This window comes from Pituophis catenifer, unplaced genomic scaffold (assembly GCF_029215685.1).
Source record: "Pituophis catenifer annectens isolate HBS135680 unplaced genomic scaffold, rPitCat1.0.hap2 SCAF_17, whole genome shotgun sequence".
Lineage (NCBI taxonomy): Eukaryota > Metazoa > Chordata > Lepidosauria > Squamata > Colubridae > Pituophis > Pituophis catenifer.
The window spans coordinates 7,372,016-7,396,379 of record NW_027256897.1 but is presented as its reverse complement, the minus strand read 5'-3'; the positions used below and the strand labels follow the sequence as shown (position 1 = coordinate 7,396,379).

The 24,364-nt window shown below is 43.4% G+C and overlaps 1 protein-coding gene across 1 annotated transcript in view; it reads left to right on the top strand.

Annotated features, from left to right (window-relative positions):
• Positions 1-24,364, top strand: part of CACNA1B (calcium voltage-gated channel subunit alpha1 B) — a 189,094-nt gene that overhangs the window by 135,287 nt on the left and 29,443 nt on the right. Inside the window, exons 23-33 of the mRNA XM_070955498.1 lie at positions 1,058-1,117; positions 2,148-2,254; positions 8,375-8,471; positions 9,729-9,889; positions 11,872-12,009; positions 12,784-12,985; positions 14,098-14,262; positions 14,374-14,484; positions 15,864-15,947; positions 20,504-20,509; positions 24,128-24,244. Coding sequence (XP_070811599.1) covers positions 1,058-1,117; positions 2,148-2,254; positions 8,375-8,471; positions 9,729-9,889; positions 11,872-12,009; positions 12,784-12,985; positions 14,098-14,262; positions 14,374-14,484; positions 15,864-15,947; positions 20,504-20,509; positions 24,128-24,244 — 1,248 coding nt within the window. The remainder of the gene's footprint in view (positions 1-1,057; positions 1,118-2,147; positions 2,255-8,374; positions 8,472-9,728; positions 9,890-11,871; positions 12,010-12,783; positions 12,986-14,097; positions 14,263-14,373; positions 14,485-15,863; positions 15,948-20,503; positions 20,510-24,127; positions 24,245-24,364) is intronic.

Below are 24,364 nucleotides of genomic sequence, written 5' to 3'. Positions count from 1 at the left end.
TGGCCAGTTGCTTGTTTCTCAAAAGTGACTTCTGTCTAGAATGCCCGATCAAGCACCAGTGGGTACCAATAGCAATAGCAGCAGCAAGTTAGACTTATATACCGCTTCATAGTGCTTTACAGCCCTGTCTAAATGGTTTACAGTGTCAGCCTGTTGCCCCCAACAATCTGGGTCCTCATTTGACCCACCTCGGAAGGATGGAAGGCTCAGTCGACCTCGAGCCGGTCAGGATCGAACTGCTGGCAGTGGGCAGAGTCAGCCTGCAATACTGCATTCTAACCACTGCGCCACCACGGCTATCAATGCTTCAAAAGACCAGCTCCTAACCTGATCCTTTAAGACAGAAGCATGTCTCAAATCTTAGAGCAATACAGATGATGAAACATCCCAATAGAAGAAATCTATGTGATTCTTTATATAGAATATAATTTATATCTAATGAGCCGTGGTGGCGCAGTGGTTAGAGTGCGGTACTGCTGCCTGCTGGCTGCCTGCAACTCACCAGGCTCAGGGTTGACTCAGCCTTCCATCCTTCCGAGGTGGGTAAAATGAGGACCCAGATTGTTGGGGGCAAGAGGCTGACTCTGTAAACCGCTTACAGAGAGCTGTAAAAGCACTATGAAGCGGTATATAAGTCTGCTATTGCTTCTTTCCTTCCTTTCCTTTCTCTCCCTCCCTTTTCTCCTTCCTTCCTTCCTTCCTTCCTTCCTTCCTTCCTTCCTTCCTTCCTTCCTTCCTTCCTTCCTTCCTTCCTTCCTTCCTTCCATGGTGCACAGTAGTTAGAATGCAATATTGCAGGCTAACTCTGCTCACTGCCAAGAGTTCGATCCTGACCGGCTCAAGGTTGACTCAGCCTTCCATCCTTCCGATGTGGGTAAAATGAGGACCCAGATTGTTGTGGGGCAAGAGGCTGACTCTGTAAACCACTTAGAGAGGATCTGTAAAAGCACTGTGAAGCGGTATATAAGTCTAAGTGCTATTGCTATAATGTATTTTTCTTTGGATTCAATTTACTTTGGGCTCCTTTTAACTTTTGAACCGCTCCTTCTGTTTTCAGGCTCTCAAGTACCTGGATTATATATTTACAGGTGTCTTTACCTTTGAGATGGTGATAAAGGTAAGAATCTTTCTCCAGATATGCTTAGGAGCATATCTGCAGAGGAACAATTACACAAGCATGACATTGGACGACTTATTTGCATATTTATAATCATTGTATTCCTATGAAATCCACGTGGATTTTTGAGGACGTGCAAGAATACACATGAACCAATGAAGGAGAATATTTGTAGCTCAGGGTTTAAGTAAGGGGTCCCTGGTGTTCTCTGAGCTTGGTTGTTTTCTTGCTGATGTTTCATTATCCAACTGGATAATATCATCCGTGCTAGAAAGGAGGGGAGTTTGGAGAAAGGAGGAGGAGGAGGAGGATTGTGGGGTTCCTTGGTGCTCTCTGAGCTTGGTTGTTTTCTTGCAAACATTTCAATACCCAAGTAGATAACATCATCAGTGCTAGAAGACAGGGGTGAAATCCAGCAGGTTCTGGAGAACCGTTAGCGGAAATTTTGAGTAGTTTGGCTGGCCCCAGAGTGGGATGGGAATGGAGATTTTGTAATATCTTTCCCCCAGGAGTGGGGAGGGAGTGGAGATTTTGCAGTATTCTTCCCCTGCCACGCCCACCAAGCCACACCACACCCACCAAGCCATGCCCACATAACCAGTAGTAAAAAAATTTGGATTTTACCACTGCTAGAAGAGAAGGGAATTTGCGAGGAGGAGAAGGAGGTGGAAGAAGACTGTAGGTTCCTTGGTGCTCCCTGAGCTTGGTGGTTTTCTTGCAAATGTTTCAATACCCAACTAGATAACATCATCCGTGCTAGAAGAGAAGGGAGTTTGTGAGGAGGAAGAGGAGGAGCAGCAGCAGGAGGAGAAGGAAGACTGTAGGTTCCTTGGTGCGCTCTGCGTTTGGTGGGTTCTTGCAGAGATGTCACGACCCAAATTGGCTACCATCACCAGTGCTTTTGAAGTCCACCAAACTATTAAAAACAATAGGGACATCTACCTTTCTCCCCCCCCTTTTTTTTTTCTCCTCTCTGCGTCCTTCACATCTTTCTCTCTCTCTCTCTCTTTCTCTCTCTTTCCTTCTGAAGATGATTGACTTGGGACTCCTGCTGCATCCCGGTGCTTATTTCCGCGATCTCTGGAACATCCTCGACTTCATTGTGGTCAGTGGAGCACTTGTGGCATTTGCCTTTTCGTAAGTAGCTTTTCTTCCTGAGCTCTGATTTCCTGAAGTGGAAAGCAGAGCGATGCTGTGCTTGGGGGGAATTTTTTTTTTTTTTTTGACTGCCCTCCTTACCTAGAAGTTCCCGTTTAAATTCAGTGAACCGGAAGGGATTTCTTCAATGGAAGTTAAGCAGATTGTTTACCATTAGCATCCTTTGGTGGTGGGTGGCGGTGGGGTGTTAAAGACGCTGAGCTTGTCAGCTGGAGAGCTGACATCCTGGGTTGGAGATCCAACGCCGTGAGACTGGGTGAGCTCCTGTTCTCGGCTCAGCTCCTGCCCACTTTTCCTGACAGTTAAAACAATTTCCTGACAGTTGGAACAATTAATCAGTGGGACAACTTGCCTCCAGAAGTTGTAAATGCTCCAACACTCGAAGTCTTTAAGAAGAGATTGGATAACCATTTGCCTGAAGTGGTGTAGGGTTTCCTGCCTAAGCAGGGGGTTGGGCTAGAAGACCTCCAAGGTCCCTTCCAACTCTGTTATTCTATTCTATTCACTTGCAGTTCGAAAGCATGCAAATGCAAGTAGATTAATAGGTACCACAGTGGTGGGAAGGTATAACAGCGTTCTATATAGACATGCTGGCCATGCAAAATTGTCTTCAGACAACGCTGGCTACTTCAGCCAAGAAACAGAGATGAGCGCCGCCCCGTTAGAGTTGGATACAACTGGAAGGGGAATCATGTCCTTCTTTTAGCATAAACTAAAGTGGGAATCAGGCTTGCTGGAACTTATAGCCCAGTCAAACTTGCTGAGGTCCCATCCGTGTCAATCATGATAATATCTAGCTCTCTCTCTCTCCCTCCCTCTCTCTCTCCCTCCCTCCCTCCCTCTCTCTCTCTTTAAATGCCTCCTGGACCTCCTTGTAATTGTAAACCATTGAATAATTCTATCACAAACTATTTATAATATTTAAATGCCCTTTTGGGGAATCTATCCTTCTCAGTGAAATGTTTTTATTCTCTTCGGCATTGTCATCTGTGCTACGATGGAATTAGTTTTTTCCGGCCATCAGAATCCAGTTCCCGTAGACACCTGCAACAAATTCCCTTTCCTATAACTTCTTTTCTTTCTTTTTCATCTCACTGGTTTTCTGAAATATTCGGGGCTCATTTGCTGAATGAATGAAATTCTTGGTTTACACAATTTGGAATCACAAACTCACTCAGGGTTGGGCTGGGTTTGTACGGGGTGGGAGTGGGGGAAGCTAAAACTAACCAAGTTTAGGAAGTTTTACAGACACCACACAAGGTTGACCATCTCAATTGTTTTTGGGTGAACACAGAACTAATGTTTGCTTTGGAGTTGATCTTTCTGGGCTAAAAGAAAACTTACTATTTGAAGTAGAAATGTAGTCTGCTTCGGAACATTCAGAGTAGTTTCTACGTCATCTTTTCTGCCCCAATGGAGGAAAAACACTAGTGAGAAACAACTTGTTTGGGATATTGGGAATTGTTTCAAAGGTCTGATCCAACGGGGTGGATGAATCTCTTCGCTTTGAACCCACTCTTCACTTTTATATCCCAACCCTGCAACAGGAATCATAAAAGTAGATTGAAAGTGACCAAGATACTACATCCAGTTTTGGTCGCCACGATGTAAAAAAAAAAAAAATGTGGAGACTCTAGAAAGAGTGCAGAGAAGAGCAACCAAGAGGATTAGGGGACTGGAGGCTAAAACATATGAAGAACGGTTGCAGGAACTGGATATTTTTAGTCTGATGAAAAGAAGGACTAGGGTTGACATGATAGCAGTGTATTCCAATATCTCAGGGGCTGCCCCAAAGAAGAGGGAATCAAGCTATTCTCCAAAGCCCCTGAGGGCAGGACAAGAAGCAATGGGTGGAAACTCATCAAGGAGAGAAGCAACTTAGAACTACGGAGAAATTTCCTGACAGTTAGAACAATTAATCAGTGGAACCACTTGCCTCCAGAAGTTGTGAATGCTCCAACACTGGAAGTTTTTAAGAAGAGATTGGATAACCATTTGTCTGAAGTGGTGTAGGGTTTCCTGCCTAAGCAAGGGGTTGGACTAGAAGACCTCCAAGGTCCCTTCCAAGTCTATTATTTTGTATTCTGTTAGATGTAAAAAAAAATGTGTTATTTTGGTGATAATGAACACAAGCGTGTATTTTTACTTTTCCTGGTTACCTGGGAGGGTGGATAGGCCTGGTCTCCAAATTCTCACCCATTTGTCCCCAAATAGGAGTAGCGGGGCGTCTTTCCTGAAAACACAACCATCGTGTGTGTTCTTGGGGGTTGTTGTTTGGATTATTGTCTTCCTTGTGGCTGACTCTGCTCTTTTTTTTGTGTGTGTCTTCCTTTCACTGGGATCGTCTCTGTAGGAGTTTCATTGGGTAATACATTATTGCTCTCCCTTGTGGCCTTGTTATTGCCTGCGGATGCCCGTGGCCAAAACCCTTCTTGTCCATTCATGTTACAATCGTTCCATTGACTGCTCTCACCCATCTTGTTCTTCATAGTCTGGTTAAAAGCTCAAAGAATTCATTTCCTCCAAATTAGGAAGAGCCAACCCATAGTCACCAGTCTTCAGGTGTTCTGGTGATGGGGTCCCTTTTTTCTTGTCTGAGTCCCACCATGACCAGATACCAGTGGGGCATCTTCTGCTCCTTTCTTTGGGAGCTCTGTTTCAACAACCATTGAACCTTCTCAATGCAGAAACAAGAAGGTCAGAGGCAGGTCCGGTCCAGTCATTCTGCTGAATATAATTCATAGTTTTACAATAGAATTATTTCTTGGCCAAGTGTGATTGGACACACAAGGAATTTGTCTTTGGTGCATATGCTCTCGGTGTCCAGAATAGAATAGAATAGAATAGAATAGAATAGAATAGAATAGAATAGAATAGAATAGAATAGAATGGAATGGAATGGAATGGAATGGAATGGAATGGAATGGAATGGAATGGAATGGAATGGAATGGAATGGAATGGAATAGAATAGAAAATGGAGAATAGAATGGAATGGAATGGAATGGAATGGAATGGAATGGAATGGAATAAAAAATGGAGAATAGAATGGAATGGAATGGAATGGAATGGAATGGAATGGAATGGAATAGAATAGAGAATGGAATAACTAGAGAATAGAGTAGAGTGGAGTGGAGTGGAGTGGAGTGGAGTGGAGTGGAGTGGAGTGGAGTGGAGTGGAGTGGAGTGGAATGGAATGGAATGGAATGGAATGGAATTCTTTATTGGCCAAGTGCGATTGGACACACAAGGAATTTGTCTTTGGTGCACACGCTCTCGGAATCATAAGGTACAATACTTCATGATAGTCATAGGGAACAAATAAGAAATCAAATCATATTAAGAAACAATCAATATAAATCGTAAGGATACCAGCAACAAGATTACAGTCATACAGTCATTAAGTGGGAGGAGATGGGAATGATGAGAAGATTAATAGTAGTACAGACTTAGTAACTAGTTTGACAGTGTTGAGGGAATTATTTGTTTAGCAGAGTGATGGCGTTCAGGGAAAAAACTGTCCTTGTGTCCAGTTGGTCTGGTGTGCAGTGCTCTATAGCGTTGCTTTGAGGGTAGGAGTTGAAACAATTTATGTCCAGTTTGTGAGGGGTCTGTAAATATTTTCACAGCCCTCTTTTTGACTCGTGCAGTATACAGGTCCTCCATGGAAGGCAGGTTGGTAGCAGTTGTATTTTCTGCAGTTCTACAGAACTACCCTCTGAAGTCTGTGTCTGTCTTGTTGGGTTGCAGAGCCAAACCAGACAGTTATGGAGGTACAGATGACAGACTCAATAGTTCCTCTGTAGAACTGGATCAGCAGCTCTTTGGGCAGTTTGAGCTTCCTGTACGATCATGAAATAAGTGCTTTTTTTTTTTTCTTCAAGAGGCAATTGGACTTTCTTTGTTTTTCCTTGAAGATGTTTCGCTTCTCATCCCAGAAGCTTCTTCAAAGGGGGTTGGACTAGAAGACCTCCAAGGTCCCATCCAACTCTGTAATTCTATTCTTTATTTTAATTTACTGGATAAATAAGGACCCACGATTCACATTCTGAAACAGAGAATGTGTTTCACATTGGGTCAGAGCATGAAAAAAAAAAAAAAAAACCCAACCCAACCATCATATTCTTGCCTTCAGAAGTTGTGGGAGCTTCATCTCTGGAAGCTTTCAGGAAGAGATGGAACTGCCATCGATCAGAAATGGTGTAGGGTCTCCTACTTGGGCCGGGTGGTGGTGGTGGTTGGACTGGATGACCTCCAGGGTCCCTTCCAACTCTGTTATTAATGTATTCCATCTCCGAAATGTTCCTCGTCTAACCATCACGCCCATTTCTTGACATCCATTCTTCTGCATGACTGACCCAGCATCTTGGCGTAACCCGTGGGTTGATTCCATGGCTCAGCATGGTTTGAGCGGAATGCAATCCGAAGTGGCCATCAGGGATCCTTGGCGAGATGAGATTCGAGCTATTTTTCTCTTCATCTGAGGGCAGGGAGGGTGGTCCTGCCCCTTCTTGGTTTTTGCCAAGGAGGAGTTTTAGGGTAGTTCTCCATGACTGTCCACAGTTTATTTAATGGCCATTCGCAGTTACAAATACTAGAGCTGTGGTGGCGCATTTGTTTAGAATGCAGTATTGCAGGCAAACTCTGCCGACTGCCAGCAGTTCGATCCTGACCGGCTCAAGGTTGACTCGGCCTTCCATCCTTTCGAGGTTGGCAAAATGAGAAACCCAGATTGTTCGCGGGGGGGGGGGATAGCTTCACTCTGTAAAACCGCTTTAGAGAGGGCTGTAAAAGCACTGTGAAGCGATATATATATATATAAGTCTAAGTGCTATGGCTATTAAAGAACGGATGCCAAAGGAGGGACAGAATGAAATGCCAATGATAAAAAATATATTAAATTGAATTGAGGACCCAGTTTGTGGGGGCAATAAGCTGACTTTGTATAAATATACAGAAGGATGAACGCTATTGCTGAGCATATTGTAAGCCGCCCTGAGTCTCCGGAGAAGGGCGGCATATAAATCAAATTTTTTTAAAAAAAATTGTTAAATTGTCCTACCCGGCAATCTTGGCTGTGGCAAAATGGTCCCAATTCTGTTCTCAGAATGCCCCCGATCTTGCCATTAATTGCAATTCTGAAACTGTGGATGAAATTCCTGTCTCTTTGAGGAGAAACAATTGTGCAGATTTTGTACAGTTTGGGTAGCACTTTTCAAGGAGACCTGTATGGCCATGTATGCAAAATGAAGGCTTATTTAAGTCAACGAGTAAGAACGGCAACAATCTCAGAGCAAGCCGCCCACTCTTGAGCTCCCGAGCTTGATTCCAATCCCCCGAATGAGATAAAATTGAGCGCAGTTTTATGTCATTTGATGGAATGTTTGTCGACCATTCCAGTGCCTTGCGTTTGTTGGCTGGGCCGTTTGCAACTGGGGTGGAAACGGGTAGAACGATACCGGCATGAAAACGAAAGAAACTTTTTTCCAGGGTTAACAAAAATCAAAAGCCATTGGAATCTTTCAATGGTGTTTTCCGAGCTTGATTTCTGTTCCATATTATCTGCAAGAGAAGAGAAAATGTTGCATTTTGGGGTGTTTCAAAGAGAGAGGAAAAAGGGACGCGGTGGCTCGGTGGCTAAGACGCCGAGCTTGTCGATCGAAAGGTCGGCAGTTCAGCGGTTCGAATCCCTAGTGCTGCATAATGGGGTGAGCTCCATTACTTGTCCCAGCTTCTGCCAACCTAGCAGTTTGAAAGCACGTTAAAAAATGCAAGTAGAAAAATAGGTACCACCTTAGGTGGGAATGTAACAGCGTTCCGTGCGCCTTCCGTTTAGTCATGCCGGCCACATGACCATGGAGAAGTCTTCGGACAGCGCTGGCTCTTCGGCTTTGAAACGGAGATGAGCACCGCCCCCTAGAGTTGGGAACAAGTAGCACATATGTGGGAGGGGAACCTTTCCCTTTTAAAGAGAGAGGAAAGGGAAAATATAGCAGATTGGAGGGGAAATGTTATATATTTTCGTAGCAGTGAGGACTTTGGAGTGAGTTGGCCCAGGACCAAATCCTCTTCTTCCTGTCATGATTTTTTATTTTTTGCAGAGGGAACAAAGGGAAGGATATTAACACCATTAAGTCTCTCCGCGTGCTACGGGTCCTTCGCCCGTTGAAAACCATCAAACGCCTACCCAAACTGAAGGTAAGACATCAACAGGTGCGGAATCGTTCCACTGACTTAAGATGTCAGAGTGTTTACAGCGTGACTACTATTTTGAGACAACAAAATAGCAAAGAGCAAAATACAGGACACAGAGGTTTGTCTTGCAAACAGTGGTTTATATACCAGACTTCTATATACATACATACACGTGGTAGGCACATACCAGGCAAGCAATCAGTCTTCAACTCTACACAGAGAACTACAATGCAGATAGAACACAACGAGGAGAGTGATACACGAGGAGAGAAAGATACGCCCTCCCATGGCCTCCCTTATATAGACAGCTTCTTAAAGCGGCAATAACCCTGTTGACTCATCCTCAGTCCATCATCCTGGTCCACAGCCTTACAGCAGCTGCTCAGCTTTAAATCATCATTACCCTGACATAAGACTACCTGTGTTTCCCCAAAAATAAGACCCTGTCTTATATTTCTTTGAACCCTGAAATAAACACTTGGCCTTATTGCCATGTGCTCAAAAGCCCGATTGGGCTTATTATCAGGGGATGTCTTATTTTAGGGGAAACACGGTACCTGTTGTGACCCAGACCCAAATAGTTAGTATTAAATACAAACAGTTCGAAAACAAACAGACTTTATTAGAACAGCTGAGAATTAACTCATACTCAGCCTAGTCCAAACTAAATTAAAGCAAATTCTTCAAAACACCATTATTCAGTTTATCACTAACCTTGGGATAATTAGGCAAACTGCCAAAGGCTTTTCTTGGCAAAAGTTCAGAAGCAGAAGACGCCGACAAGAAATGAATACAGTGAAACAAGAAGCAAATCTCTCAACGTTGTTTTCCGGCAAAGAGGCCAAGAGCCATTGCTGGTCTTTTAAGCCTTATGGGAGGGGCCAATCATCTCTTGGCCTTACTCCCGAGTCGTCCTCTCTGCTTTATCTGCTCCTGCCTTCTGGCAGCTCTTCTCATATGTGCATTGGGAACAGGCTCCTCCTGTTCCTCTGCCTCTCAGCCTCTGGAGACTCCAAAGTCTGCACATCACTCCCCGATGGCCCTGGCCCCATCTCTGCCTCCAACGCAGAGCCCTCATCTGGGCCTTCCCCAGCCTCTAGGACTGGCCCCTGTTCTTCCTCAGCCTCATCGCTGTCCGATTCCACTGCCAACTCCACAGGCTGTGGGCGGACCACAACAGTACCAGAGGAATGGTAAGTTGGAAATCTGAACTTGATTTTCTGATTCCAAAACGGTCTTTTTTTACTCCTTTTCGCACAGGCGGTCTTCGACTGTGTGGTGAACTCCCTGAAGAACGTTCTCAACATCCTCATTGTCTACATGCTCTTCATGTTCATCTTCGCCGTCATCGCGGTGCAGCTTTTCAAAGGCCGGTTCTTCTACTGCACTGATGAATCGAAGGACTTGGAGAAAGACTGCAGGTGCCACAATATAATGGCAGGTTAGGGCAGGGCTGGAGTGGAGTGGATGCAAAGGCTTCCAGGTCTCCATGTAGCCAGAGGAGATATTAATATTTTTTTTATAAAAAAAAAGGGAAGAAAAATGACTCATCTTTAATATCTTTATTAAAAATGCTAAACAGTCCTACAAACGTTGTGTCAGACTTCGATGCTATCTCAAAATGAATGAATTTCCAAACTGCCAATTTTTAAGGAAATCTTTTCTTTAATTGAGCACAGCCACCGGATCATGACTCGATGCGGACAAGACTGACCTTTTGCCCCCCAATCCCTCCCTTTCCAATCCCCAAATCTCTGCTTCTCATTGGCTATCTTCCAAGTCATTCTTCAGACTTCTTGTCTCGTCATTTCCCAGGAATGTCTCCCCCCTTCATTTCCACGACAACCTGACTTCAAAGGGATTTAGCAGGCAAAAGTTCAGAGCTTATCTCTCTCTCTCCTCTGCTGTCTATGCCAGTGTCGAAACGCTGACACGTTGACTGCTCCAGGACTTTCCATAACAAAATAACAGAGTTGGAAGGGACCTTGGAGGTCTTCTAGTCCAACCCCCTGCTTAGGCAGGAAACCCTACACCACTTCAGACAAATGGTTATCCAACCTCTTCTTAAAAACTTCCAGTGTTGGAGCATTTACAACTTCTGGTAAAGTTGTTCCACTGATTAATTGTTCTAACTGTCAGGAAATTTCTCCTTAGTTCTAAGTTGCTTCTCTCCTTGATTAGTTTCTACCCATCGCTTCTTGTCCTGCCCTCAGGTGCTTTGGAGAATAGCTTGACTCCCTCTTCTTTGTGGCAACCTCTCAAATATTGGAACACTGCTTCCATGTCTCCACTAGTCCTTCTTTTCATTAAAGTAGACATACCCAATTCCAATTTACTTCAGGAAAAATGCAAAATCGGTAGGAAAAATAGATGAAATGACTGTTATTCACACACCCCACCCAAAATGATACAGGAACTCTTAGATTCCTTAATATCCTTCCTATTTTAGAGAGTTTCTTTATTTTGATGAAGAACTCAAGGGCCATTTGCAGTGTTTAAATTTATCCAGAGACCCTTTGCTGCTGAGTTGCAAAGTGTCTGATTTTCAATGTAAAATAGCTAAAAAGGGGCTGGTTTTGAGCATTTTGGATGTATGTTAAACTCAATGCAGCAGTTTTCAATGTGAAATGTTTTGTTTGGCACTCAAATGTTTGAGGAAAGTTCATTTTGGGTTTGAAACTAATCCTTGGCACTAAAAGGGGGCATTTTCAATTCCAAATAATTCAGATCAATCCCAAACAATTCAGATCAATCCCAAACAATTCAGAACAATCCCAAATAATTCAGATCAATCCCAAACAATTCAGAACAATCCCAAATAATTCAGATCAATCCCAAACAATTCAGATCAATCCCAAACAATTCAGAACAATCCCAAATAATTCAGATCAATCCCAAACAATTCAGAACAATCCCAAACAATTCAGATCAATCCCAAACAATTCAGAACAATCCCAAACAATTCAGATCATTCCCAAACAATTCAGATCAATCCCAAACAATTCAGAACAATCCCAAATAATTCAGATCAATCCCAAACAATTCAGAACAATCCCAAATAATTCAGATCAATCCCAAACAATTCAGATCAATCCCAAACAATTCAGAACAATCCCAAATAATTCAGATCAATCCCAAACAATTCAGAACAATCCCAAATAATTCAGATCAATCCCAAACAATTCAGATCAATCCCAAACAATTCAGATCAATCCCAAACAATTCAGATCAATCCCAAATAATTCAGATCGAGGCGGTGTTGCAGTTCTCTACACCTGTGTGAACTACGCCAATAATTTTAATCGGGGCATTGCTCGTGAAAACACTGTTGAGAGAACCAATCCTCCATTTTGACAGGCTTGGATATGTGGCTTGTTTAAACACCATGTTTTGTCTCTTCCAGAGGCCAGTATCTGGCTTATGAGAAGGATGAAGTGGAAGCTCAGCCCAGACAATGGAAGAAATACGATTTTCACTATGACAATGTTCTCTGGGCTCTGTTGACCCTGTTCACAGTCTCCACTGGAGAAGGATGGCCCACGTAAGTTTGCGCCCTTGGTCATCCTTAGCTTTATTCCTAATTGCAGTCTTGTAAAGTGTGAGAAAACCTTTTTTGTGAATTTGAAGCTTTACCTTGATCTCATCTCATCTCCTCTCCTCTCTTCCTTCCTTCCTTCCTTCCTTCCTTCCTTCCTTCCTTCCTTCCTCTTTCTTTCTTTCTTTCTTTCTACCTTTTTCCTTCTTTCCTTCTTTCCTTTCTTGCTCTTTCTATCTTTCTTTCTATCTTTCTACCTTTCTTTCTCCTTCCTTCCTTCCTTCTTTCTTTCTACCTTTTTCCTTCCTTCCTTGCTCTTTCTCTCTCTCTCTCTCTCTTTCTTTCTATCTTTCTACCTTTCTTTCTCCTTCCTTCTTTCTTTCTAACTTTTCCTTCCTTCCTTCCTTCCTGCCTGCCTTCCTCTTTCTTTCTCTCTCTTTCTTTTTTTCTATCTTTCTACCTTTCTTTCTCCTTCCTTCTTTCTTTCTAACTTTTCCTTCCTTCCTTCCTGCCTGCCTGCCTGCCTTCCTCTTTCTTTATCTCTCTTTCTTTTTCTCCTTCCTTCCTTGCTCTTTCTTTCTTTCTTTCTTTCTTTCTTTCTTTCTTTCTTTCTTTCTTTCTTTCTTTCTTTCTCTCTCTCTCTCTCTCTTCTATCTTTCTTTCTCTTTCTCTTTCTCTTTCTCTTTCTCTTTCTCTTTCTCTTTCTCTTTCTCTTTTTCCTTCCTTCCTTCCTTCCTTCCTTCCTTCCTTCCTTCCTTCCTTCCTTCCTTCCTTCCGCAGTGTTTTGAAGCACTCTGTTGATGCAACGTATGAAAACCAAGGCCCAAGTCCTGGCTACCGGATGGAGATGTCGATCTTTTACGTCGTCTATTTTGTCGTCTTCCCGTTTTTCTTTGTGAATATCTTCGTAGCTTTGATCATCATCACCTTCCAAGAACAGGGCGACAAAGTGATGTCTGAATGCAGCCTGGAGAAAAATGAGGTACTTTTCTCTGATCGGAGACGTGGTGCACACCGATTCCCCTTTCTCTAGGATTATGTGGTTGAGTTTGAACATTGAGTGGTAAAAGGTTTCGAACCATTTTGGGGGAGAGAATCATGCCTAAGTTTCCAGGATTTTTTTGCTTCATGCACGCTGTTGGTCCAGCTGTAGAGATCGGCTAACATCTTAAGGCCGATCAGATCGTGACATGAAATGTGTAACTAACTATTTGCTCTAATTGCAAGGCCGAGGCCCGGTGGCCAGATCTGGCCCGTGAAGTGCTTAGATCTGGCCCGCGGGGCCAGGGGTGGGCTTCAAAAATTTTAGCGAGGGGTTCTCTGCCCGGTTGCTGGGTGGGCGTGGCTATGGTGGGCGTGGCCTAGTCAGCCTCCTGCACCATGTTGGGGGGCGTTTTTGCCCTCCCCGGGCTCTGGAGGCTTCCCTTGAGCCTCTGGAAGGGCGAAAATGGCCTCCCCAGGCTCCGGAGGCCCTCTGGAGGCTGGAAATGGGCCCATTTCCTGCCTTTCCGAACTTCCGGTAGGCCCATTTTTCAACCTCCCTGAGCCTCCATGCGTGCCCTGCACTTACCTGTATCCAAAACGGGCCACTTGGGGACTCCTAGGAGGGGCAAGGTGGGCAGGGCCAGCCAGGAGTGGGATTTGGGGGTTCTCTGAACTGCACAGAATCTTAGCTAGAGGGTCTCCTGAACCTCCAGTAGCCACCCTGGAAATAGTGAAGGACGGGCCCATGATGCCTATGCCAGAGAAAACGAAGCTCATGAAGGCTGCATGTGGCCCCCTCAAGCTCGGTTTTCTCTGGCAGAGGGTTGCAGGAGGCCGTCGCAGCTGAAAACGGAGCTCCGGAGCCCCATTTTCGCTGGCAGACAGATTGGACCACCATAGGTGCCCCCCCCGGGACACAAGTGATGTCATGCTGGCCACGTCCACCCTAATCACACACACACACCCCAGATCAAACACAACGCTGATGTGGCCCTCAATGAAATTGAGTTTGACACCCCTGCTTTGGAAGAAGACCAGGAGGAAGCAGAAGTGAGATTGTGTTCTTGTGACTTTCCTCTTTTCACGTTGCTCTTTTCTCTTCCCTTGCAGAGAGCCTGCATAGATTTTGCCATCAGTGCCAAGCCTTTAACCCGCTATATGCCCCAAAACAAGCAGTCATTCCAGTACAGGATGTGGAAATTTGTGGTGTCTCTTCCTTTTGAATACTTTATCATGGTCCTGATTGCCCTGAATACCATCGTCCTCATGATGAAGGTTAGCAACATCTGGGGTGATTCGTGAAGGACTCCCCTTTGGGGTAATCTTGACCTATTTTTCTGCTTGCTGCAACTTGACTTTTCTCCCCTCCCCCACCCCTTAATTTAGTTCTATGGTGCCCCCGAACCCTACGAAGATATGCTGAAATGCCTCAATATTGTCTTCACCTCCATGTTTTCACTGGAATGTATCTTGAAGATCATCGCCTTTGGTGCACTGGTACGAACTTTATGTCTTCACTGTCAAAGTCAAGTTCTCACTTTCCAAATTAAACTGAAGTTCTCACTTTCCACACTCATTTCCAAATATTCTATTCTATTCTATTCTATTCTATTCTATTCTATTCTATTCTATTCTATTCCATTCCATTCCATTCCATTCCATCCCATTCTACTCCATCCCATCCCATCCCATCCCATCCCACTCTACTCTACTCTACTCTACTCTACTCTACTCTACTCTACTCTACTCTACTCTTCTATTCTATTCCATCCCATCCCATCCCATCCCATCCCATCCCATCCCATCCCATCCCATCCCATCCCACTCTACTCTACTCTACTCTACTCTACTCTACTCTTCTATTCTATTCTATTCTATTCTATTCTATTCTATTCTATTCTATTCTATTCTATTCTATTCTATTCTATTTCATCCCATCCCATCCCATCCCATCCCATCCCATTCCCATTCCCATTCCCATTCCCATTCCCATTCCCATTCCTATTCCTATTCCATATTCTATTCTATCGTTCTCCATATTCCATATTCCTATTTATGCAGTGGTGAAATTCAATTTTTTTTTACTACCGGTTCTGTGGGCGTGGTTTGATGGGCGTGGCAGGGGAAGGATACTGCAAAATCCCCATTTCCTTCCCACTCCAGGGGAAGGATACTGTAAAGTCCCCATTCCCTCCCCACTCCTGGGGGAAGGATATTGCAAAATCTCCATTCCCACCCCACTCTGGGGCCAGCCAGAGGTGGCATTTGCCAATTCTCTGAACTACTCAAAATTTACGCTACCAATTCTCCAGAACCTGTCAGAACCTGCTGGATTTCACCCCTGTATTTATCCTATCCTATCCTATCCTATCCTATCCTATCCTATCCTATCCTATCCTATCCTATCCTATCTTGTCCCGTCCCGTCCCATCCCATCCTATTCTATATTCTATATTCTACATTATCTATTGTATTCTATTCTCTATTCTAATCTCTAATCTCTAATCACTATTCTCTATTCTCTACTCTACTCTACTCTACTCTACTCTACTCTACTCTACTCTACTCTACTCTACTCTACTCTACTCTACTCTACTCTACTCTACTCTATTATTTACCCTACCCTACCCTACCCTACTGTTACCTATCCTATCCTATCCTATCCTATCCTATCCTATCCTATCCTATCCTATCCTATCCTATCCTATCCTATCCTATCCTATCCTATCCTATCCTTCCTTGGATGTTGGAGCAACTCAGTCTCCCACCTTGCTTCCAAGTAGCTCTACTTCTGAATTCTGTATCACTCCATTGTTGCTTCCTTTTGGTCAAGAGCTTTGAAAGGGATCTGAAGAATCTTCCCTTTTCTCTTCCAGAATTATTTTCGTGATGCCTGGAACATTTTTGATTTTGTCACAGTCTTGGGAAGTATTACTGATATTTTAGTCACAGAGATTGCGGTGAGTACCAATTGGAGACTTGTTTTACTTTAGCAAACCGGGGGAAGGGATCTAGAAAATCTTTTAGGTAGACCTGTTGGGGGAATTGTAAATTTTGGGGCACTAAGACTAATATGGAGATGGGTAAGTGATGAAGATACACCTTGAACTGCTTCAGAATAGAATAAATATTATAAAGTCTTCTAATTCTCCTCTCTTGTATCCATATTTATGTTTTGTGACCTCAAAGGGATTTTGCAGCGTTCCTGATTTTGGGTCTATCATGCTTGACACGATTAATTATGGTCAACATCTATTACTTAAGGCCCAGATGGGCAACATGTGGTCCTCCAGATGTTGCTACATGACATCTGGAGGACAGCATCTACATTGAACATTCAGCCAGAATGCCTGGGTCTTCTACCATGGTTCAGCAGCATCTGAAGTGTTAGAGCTCCCATGCTCCCAGGAACAGGAAGATCAGTTTTGGACGATTGGGTTTGAGCTTTCTTGTTCCTTTTTCCAACCAGATTCCATGTTGGGACTTCCAGCTTTTCTCCTTGTTGGAAGAAAGTAAGGAAACCATGGTTCCCAGCCTGTGCTAAATTCCATGACTTACCTCCAACTTTGCTAAGAGCCACTTTAGAGACTTCTAGGAAAATACTTCCCAGTCTATATCAAGTCCACATTTCAGAGGTGATATTTGGACAACCTGAATTATGTCCTAAGGTTCTTCTCTTTTAATGTTCAAGGTTGTATATTTTTTTGGAAACTTAAGGTGTTGGTTGTAAAGGATGTTACGTCAATTTTTTGCAACTGAAGGGACACTATATACAGTAGTGGCCAAAACTGTGGAAACCTTTTGGGGAAAGTGTATTTTTGAGGTTTGATGGCTAATAACACCACTTTTTTTTTTTTTTGGAGTTTCAAGATAATCCTATTCCACTGCTGGAATGGCCTGGGAATAGCCCAGACCTTCACCCAATGGAAAATCTATGGAGCCGACTAAAGAAACTTGTTAGTCAGAAGCGACCCAGCAATAAATCCAGTTAATAGAAGCCATCATTCCATCTTGGTTTCACATTAGAATAGCTGCAGAACTAAAAGACTTGGTTCACTCCATGGGAAGATGTTGTAAGGCCATAATTCATGCAAAAGGGGTTGCGATGGGTCGGACACGACTTCGCAACTAACAACAACAACTTCCACAGATTATAACAGTTGACATGAGAGAAAGATTCAAATGCCACCCAACGGCTGCATTAATCACGCACAACGCGTTGGATAGGGTTTGAATTAATTTAAATATCATTTAGCTTCCTTAATCCTGACCCTGTGAGTAGCCTTTGACACTGAGGTTTATTATAGTCGCTTCTTCCTTCTGCCCTCCGTGTAATGACAGCTTGGTTTCGCTGTGTTCGTGCAAGATGCTTACTGAGGTTACTGAATTAATTCATTTTTCTGAGTTTGTGCGATGCTGGCCTGTAACGTTAAGCAGACCAGATGGAGTTGCACGACAATCGGTTGCCACTCCCGATCAAGTTTAATGCGATGTGTGAATTCTTCAGCGAGGTCATGACTTGACTCAGTCATGGGGTAGGTTTGGTGATGAATCCTATGGTGGAATCTTTGTGTCAACTCGCAAAACATTTCTAGTCTGCTCTCAAGTCCTTTCTCGGCAGAAAGTGGGAAGATCTGTCAGAGCAGTTCAGCAACCACGTTCACAAGCACATTCCACGCATACCTTCCTCCAAGGTTGGATCTCAGATTACCAGAGTCAGTTTGTGAGGCGTGGTTTCTACAGCCCGCGAAAGTGCCTCGTTGGAGAATGTGATTTATGACACACCTTGAGAGGAGGTGGGGGGAAAACAGGGTCATAGTTGAGCAGTAAATTACGTGCGGCAGAGTTGACTACACTTGGGAAGCTGCCGACATGTTGCTCCTAATAAATAACTGGGTTTCTTTTGAAACTTGGCTCGAGGCTCATAAGTCAATTAGTCGGAGCCCGTTTCCAGCCTTTCTGAATTTCTGGTAAGCCTGTTTTTCACCCTCCCTGAGCCTCTGTGCGTGCCCTGCACTTACCTGGATCCAAAACATGCTGTGTGGGGACTCCTGGGAGGGGCGGAGCAGGGTGGGCGGGGCCAGCCAGGAGTGGATTTGGGGGTTCTCCAAACTGCACACAATCTTAGCTAGAGGTTCTCCCAAACCCCTGCGAACACCCAGCAGCCCCACCCCTGGTTGTAAGTCTCTGGCTTCCCACACAGCATAAAGAACGGGTCCAGCCTAGTACCCTTCTTAATGCTAAAGTAAGGTATAACATGCCATAAAAATATATTCTAAAGCATGAGCCATGGTGGCACAGTGGTTAGAATGCAGTACTGCAGGCTACTTCTGCTGACTGCCGGCTGCCTGCAGTTTGGCAGTTTGAGGTCGGTCAAATGAGGACCCAGATTGTTGGGGGGCAATAGGCTGACTCTGTAAACTGCTTAGAGAGGGCTGTAAAAGCACTGTGAAGCAGTAAGGCTATTGCTATCTTAAAACAATGGAGGACAGGATGATTTGGGAGCAACATTAATTCTCCCCCCCCATCTCAGCTGCTAATCCATAGCTATCATGCTTTAATCCCTTCACCCTGGTGTCAGGCTTTTGGATTGCCTGGATGTGGGTCCCTGCAATTCAAAAGGCGCTGTCAGGCACAAAGAATATTAAGGACCATCTATTAGGTTGCAGCATAGAAGATTTAAGTTCAACACTAAATTGGCATCGGATAAGGATCAAGGGAATTCAGCAGGAATTAGATTTGGAGTGCTTGTGGGAACGCAACGACTCTAAGCTAATGACCTGCTTAACTCCGCCTCCCAGCTCTGCCAGCTCTCCTACTACAGACGCCACTTGAAGGAACTTCTGGAAGATGGGGTATTTTTCTCCTCACCCTGAAATCCAGAAGTAGGGCCTTCCTCCATATTTTCCCCCTTCCCCACCTGTTTCTAGACTTTTATCCTCTACACCTAAGAGACATTTAGCCATCAACAGTACCAATGGAGTAAAGAAAACACATCAACAAATTTTGTTTTCCTTTGATTCTGTAGCTGTACAGGTTTCTTTGGCCAGTGCTACCAATTATTTTCTTTTTTGCTCTCTGTGGTTGTTGGGTTGTGGTTGTTGTTGTTGTTTTTAACTTCTACAGGCAAACACAATCATGTCAGTTTTTCTTCCCACTTCACAAACATTGCATCGTCAGAGAAGAACTGATGCTCCTCCCCCTTCAACGGTTAAAGTTATAAGCTTTATCATCAGTTCAAACAGCCAGGAAGAGTAGGATTTGAATGCCTGGATTAAAAAGCAGAGATTTTTTAAAAAATGCACATGATACAAGTAGCACCTATGAGTTTATAGGAGTTTTAGCTTTTTGGTGGCGCAGTGGTTAGAATGCAGTACTGCAGGCTACTTCTACTGCCTGCTGGCTGCCTGCAATTTGGCAAATCAAATCTCACCAGGCTCAAGGTTGACTCAGCCTCCCATCCTTTTGAGGTGGGTAAAATGAGGACCCAGATTGTTGGGGGGCACTCTGTAAACCGCTTAGAGAGGTCTGTAAAAGCACTGTGAAGCGGTATATAAGTCTAAGTGCTACCGCTATTGCTAATTACTGATTCATCTTGCAAGACCCTTAAGGTGGCTGCAGGGGAAATCCTAGATTGTGCAGAAATGAATAGATTAACTTTGATGATTAAAGATAGAGAAGACTCAGAATATTTTAAAATATGGAATGATTTTTATTATTAATTTGGAGAAGAGATATAAATGATTAATTATATAAGTATGTAAAAATATGTGATGAGTTGAATATTATGTTAGCGATGAACTGATATTGTGGACTGGATAAGGATCAAGATAGAAGTAATGATAACTATACAGAAAAAGAAAGAACTTTGGAAAATAACACCGAGATGTCACAGGGAAGAGAAAACTGATGTGTTAAATGTTTGTTTGCCTAAAAAATAAAAACTTTTTTTTTTAAAAAAAGGGTGGCTGCAGGGGGTTGCTAAATTCACCTTCCCTTTTTTTGATCCCAAAACTGTTGAAACTGGCATTTTTTTAGCTTTGCCTGGGAATTTAAAAAAAAACAAAACAAATTAAAGTGTTTGCAAAATGTCCATGAATTTGCATTACAGTGTGAAATGCAAATAATTCACCTCACTGTGTTTCTTTCTAGGGTTGTTCAGTGTTAGAAAAATCACTTCTTTTTATAAATCTCTAATTTCCCCCACAACCCCCCACTCTCTAATACAATCATTCGTGTTTCTGTTCTTTGCTACAGCCGAATGACTCATTTTCTCTTTCTCTTTCTGTTTCGTGTTTGTGTGTGTTTTCCTTTTTTCTGCTGAATCATGCCATTCAATCAACATACCAAAAAAAAAAAACCCACTCGAAAAATCATCATCATGTCTGCATCTGCCTGTTGTCTGCCTCCTGCTCCAAAATAATACCTCTTTTTTAAAAAATAAATAAATAATAATAATGCTAAAACTCAAAAATCCTTGCAAATCACGATTCATCCATGAAAACATCTCATATAGGACACGGTTGGTTTCATTGAATTTTTTGGGGGGGTTAATTTTTTTTTTCCCGATCGTCTGCTTTTAAGGATTTTTTTTTCTTTGGTTCGCCGTTTCGTTTACTTTCCTTCTCTTTAATTTGAGATTTTTTGGGGGGGGTGTGGGGACTCTTGCCACATCAACCCAGGGAGAATAATTGGCTGCTTGTTGCTTGACGTTGGCTGTGACTTTCCTTGTGGTGGTGTTTTGAATTGTTAGTTGGGCCTCTTGATTTGACACCTGGCTCTTTTTTCCCCCTGTTTGTTTGAGAACTGGGTGCCATGATGTCAGCCAATTCTGAGCTGCATCTGTTTTTCCCCTTTTTCTTTAAAACCGCAACCGAAACAAAATGGCGGCCGAGCTGATTGCATGCCTGTGGCTGAATCCCTCGAGTTTTGATGGCACCCCCAGAATGTAGCATGGTTGGCTTGGATGCTCCCAAAGCAATGACCGGATAATGAATCGGCTTTTGTACACTCAACTTATGCGTTGATGGTGGGGATGGGTCAGCTTTTCATGCGGGCAAGCATCTGTTAAAAAGATGGTGGGGGTGGTGGAAAGCAAAGTTTCGGCCTGCTAGATTACACCTACCAGGTCCCTCTCTCCTCTGATGTCCTTCCCTCTGCTGGAGAGGAAGTCCAAAGCTTAGGAGGGCTTCCGTAAAGACGTACCCATCACACAAGTCCTTTTGATGGGCAAGCACGACTCACGCAAAGCCCAGGAAAGAAACAAAATACGTCTGAGCCAAAGCAATTAAAGAGAAAGGAAAGAAAGCACAGCTCAGCTAATTCACGTCATCCCATCCATTCGATCTCTTCGTGTCTCTCCTTTCCTTCCAACCTTCCACCGTGTCATCTGCTGCTTTGTCCTTTCAACATTTCACTTCGCTCTTTTTTCAGGATTATCAGCTCCATTCAGCCACGCCTTTCTTAATCCCCCTCCTTCCTGTCAACCCAACCATTCTTCAATGTATTCAATGAAGAACCTCCAAAGTCCCTTCCAACTCTGTGATTCTGTAAAGGTCTCCTTCTTGAGCAGGAGGTTGGACTAAAAAGACCTCCAAGCTCCCTTCCAGCTCTGTTCTCTGATTGATTGATTGATTGATTGATTGATTGATTGATTGATTGAATCTTGCCAAACTCTCTCTGATGCACACTTAATACACTTGTGGGTTTGGCATTCAGTCAAATCCTCACCCTTCCAGTGACCAAGCCTGGAGGTTTCCTTCACAGACACTCTACCTTCATGATGTTGGTTTCATATGCACTCTGTAGCGCATTGCTGTCATTGATACACACATCTCTAAGTTGCTCCTTCCAGCATCCCTTTACTTCAATTCCACCCAAAATTCCTTCCTTGCATTCACATTTAATTCCATTTCCTCTCCTTGTCCATCTCTTCCACATTTTTGATCTCCTTTCCACATGAAGAACGTTTGCTCCAACAACTGGAATTTTTTTAAGAAGATGTTGGACAACCATTTGGCTGAAGTGGTGGTAGGTTTTCCTGCCTAAGCAGGGGGCTGGACTAGAAGACCTCCAAGGTCCCTTCCAACTCTTTGATTCTGTTTTTCATTCTTGGACCCTTTTCATTAATTCAATCTTTCTTCATACGCAATCCAATCTCTTCCGCTTTTAGATTTATATCCATTCTTTTCTCATCTGTTTGTGCCGAACATGCTTTATTTAAACTAGGGGTCTCCAACCTTGGCAGCTTTAAGCCTGGTGGACTTCAACTCCCAGAATTCCCCAACCAGCAAAGTCCTCCATGCAAAGGTTGGAGACCCCCGGTTAAAACCATGGATCCCAAATTAACTATTTTTCTCGGCGTTGGTTCGCTGAAAAGGGGAAAGGAAATTGAAATGAAATCAATCACGTTTTCCCTTTCGATGCATCGGGATCCATGGAAAAGTTGATGGTGCTTTTTTCTTGACCGGGATGAGGGCGTTTTAAGGCAATAAATCTTTGTTTATTTTTTACTTTAAGCTTGAAAAATGAAATATAAAAAAATTGAGTTAAATGTATGTGAAAACCTAGAAGGGAATCCAGACTAAGACATAACACTGAACTTCTTCCTTGCTTAGTTATTTTGAAAGCTGTCCAGCTCAATGATGCATTTATGGAGGTTTAATAGTGTTTATACTCTGCCTGTTGTCCGAGGGCTCAAGATGAAATCTATGGTTCGTTCTTTTTCCACCGTAGTTGATCTTCCCAGTAATCCTCAGATAGGTTGACATTATCAGATCCACTGGACAGACTGGAGCAATCAATCAATTCCACAGGAAGCCCACCATGACTTCCCTTGAGATTGGATATAATAGGATCTTAAAAATCTGATTATGTTTTTCATAATCGCCCTTTCCTCCTCCTCCTCCTCCTCCTCCTCCTCCTCCTCCTCCTCCTCCTCCTCCTCCTCCTCCTCTTCCTCTTCCTCCTCCATCTCCATCTGCATTTGGGGATATATGTGGACAATCAGATGGTTAGGCAATCCTAGATGGCCACCAGAAAGAAGGTCACGCATGATCCAGAATCTATGACTCTTGTCTTATAAGTAACTGATCTCCTCCTCCTCCTCCAAATTAGGGTAGGATCTGTCCAATCCACTTCCAAATGCTATTTGACTGTTGTGGACCAAAAAGATGCTTTGCCCCTGGTTGCATCTCTCCATTTCCTTACTCTCTACGGAGATAAAGTGGCTGAGTTCCAGATCGCCCAATGGCCCAGCAAAGCATTTTCCTAAGTTTTCTCTTTCCTTAGTTCTAAATTCTCTCCGCTGCACAACTCTGTATCTAACACAATTTTTTCTAGGAGGCTTCTGAGAAGCTGCCATTAAGATTCAGACCTTGATTTAATCTTTCCCAAAAGATTTTGCCTGACCATTCCTTTATTTATCTGGACACTGATCAAAATAGACATCTATCTATCTATCTATCTATCTATCTATCTATCTATCTATCTATCTATCTATCATCTATTTGTCTTCTGTCTGTCTGTCTGTCTGTCTGTCTATCCATCCATCCATCCATCCATCCATATCTATCTATCTATCTTCTATTTATCTTCTGTCTCTGTCCGTTTGTCCGTCCATCCATATCTATCTATCTATCTATCTATCTATCTATCTATCTATCTATCTATCTATCCAGCTAGCTATCCAGCTATCCAGCTATCATCTCTCTGTCATGTCCCCTCTTGATGTAGAAGAGGCCCATCACAAATTATTGACTTTCAGGACGGTCCTTTGTGTTCACTAAAGGTTCATTGTCCGCCCTTCCAAACTAGAATTTACTTCAAGGATGAACCCAAAAAGAGACAACTAGCAATCTCTTGCAAAGACAGCTTCCCTCTTTTGCCTTCTTTTCGCCCTCTTTTCCCCGTTGCCGGAGGAAGGGTTCATGGGGAGAGAGGGGGATTCCTCAGGTGTTCTGCATGAGGAGTGACTCGCACTGACAAAATCTTCTTTTCCAAAAGTTTTTTTTTGGGGGGGGGGGGTGCAACTTGCTGCTTAGAACACAAAGCCAATAATTTATTTATTTATTTAGTGTGGGTTGCACTTTTCGATCTTGCCCGACATCTGAACGATGCACATTTTTTCTTTTCTCTGCAGGATAATTTCATTAACCTGAGCTTCCTCCGACTTTTCCGGGCAGCCCGACTGATTAAGCTTCTCCGTCAGGGCTACACCATACGGATTCTGCTGTGGACTTTTGTCCAGTCCTTCAAGGTGAGGGCTTTGGATGGCGGGGAGTGCTGTCAATTTCGATTGGCTTCTAGATTTTTTTTTTTTTTTTTTTTTAAAGATCACTTAGCAGGTGTCAGAGTTTGTTGCAGCAATCAAATCCAG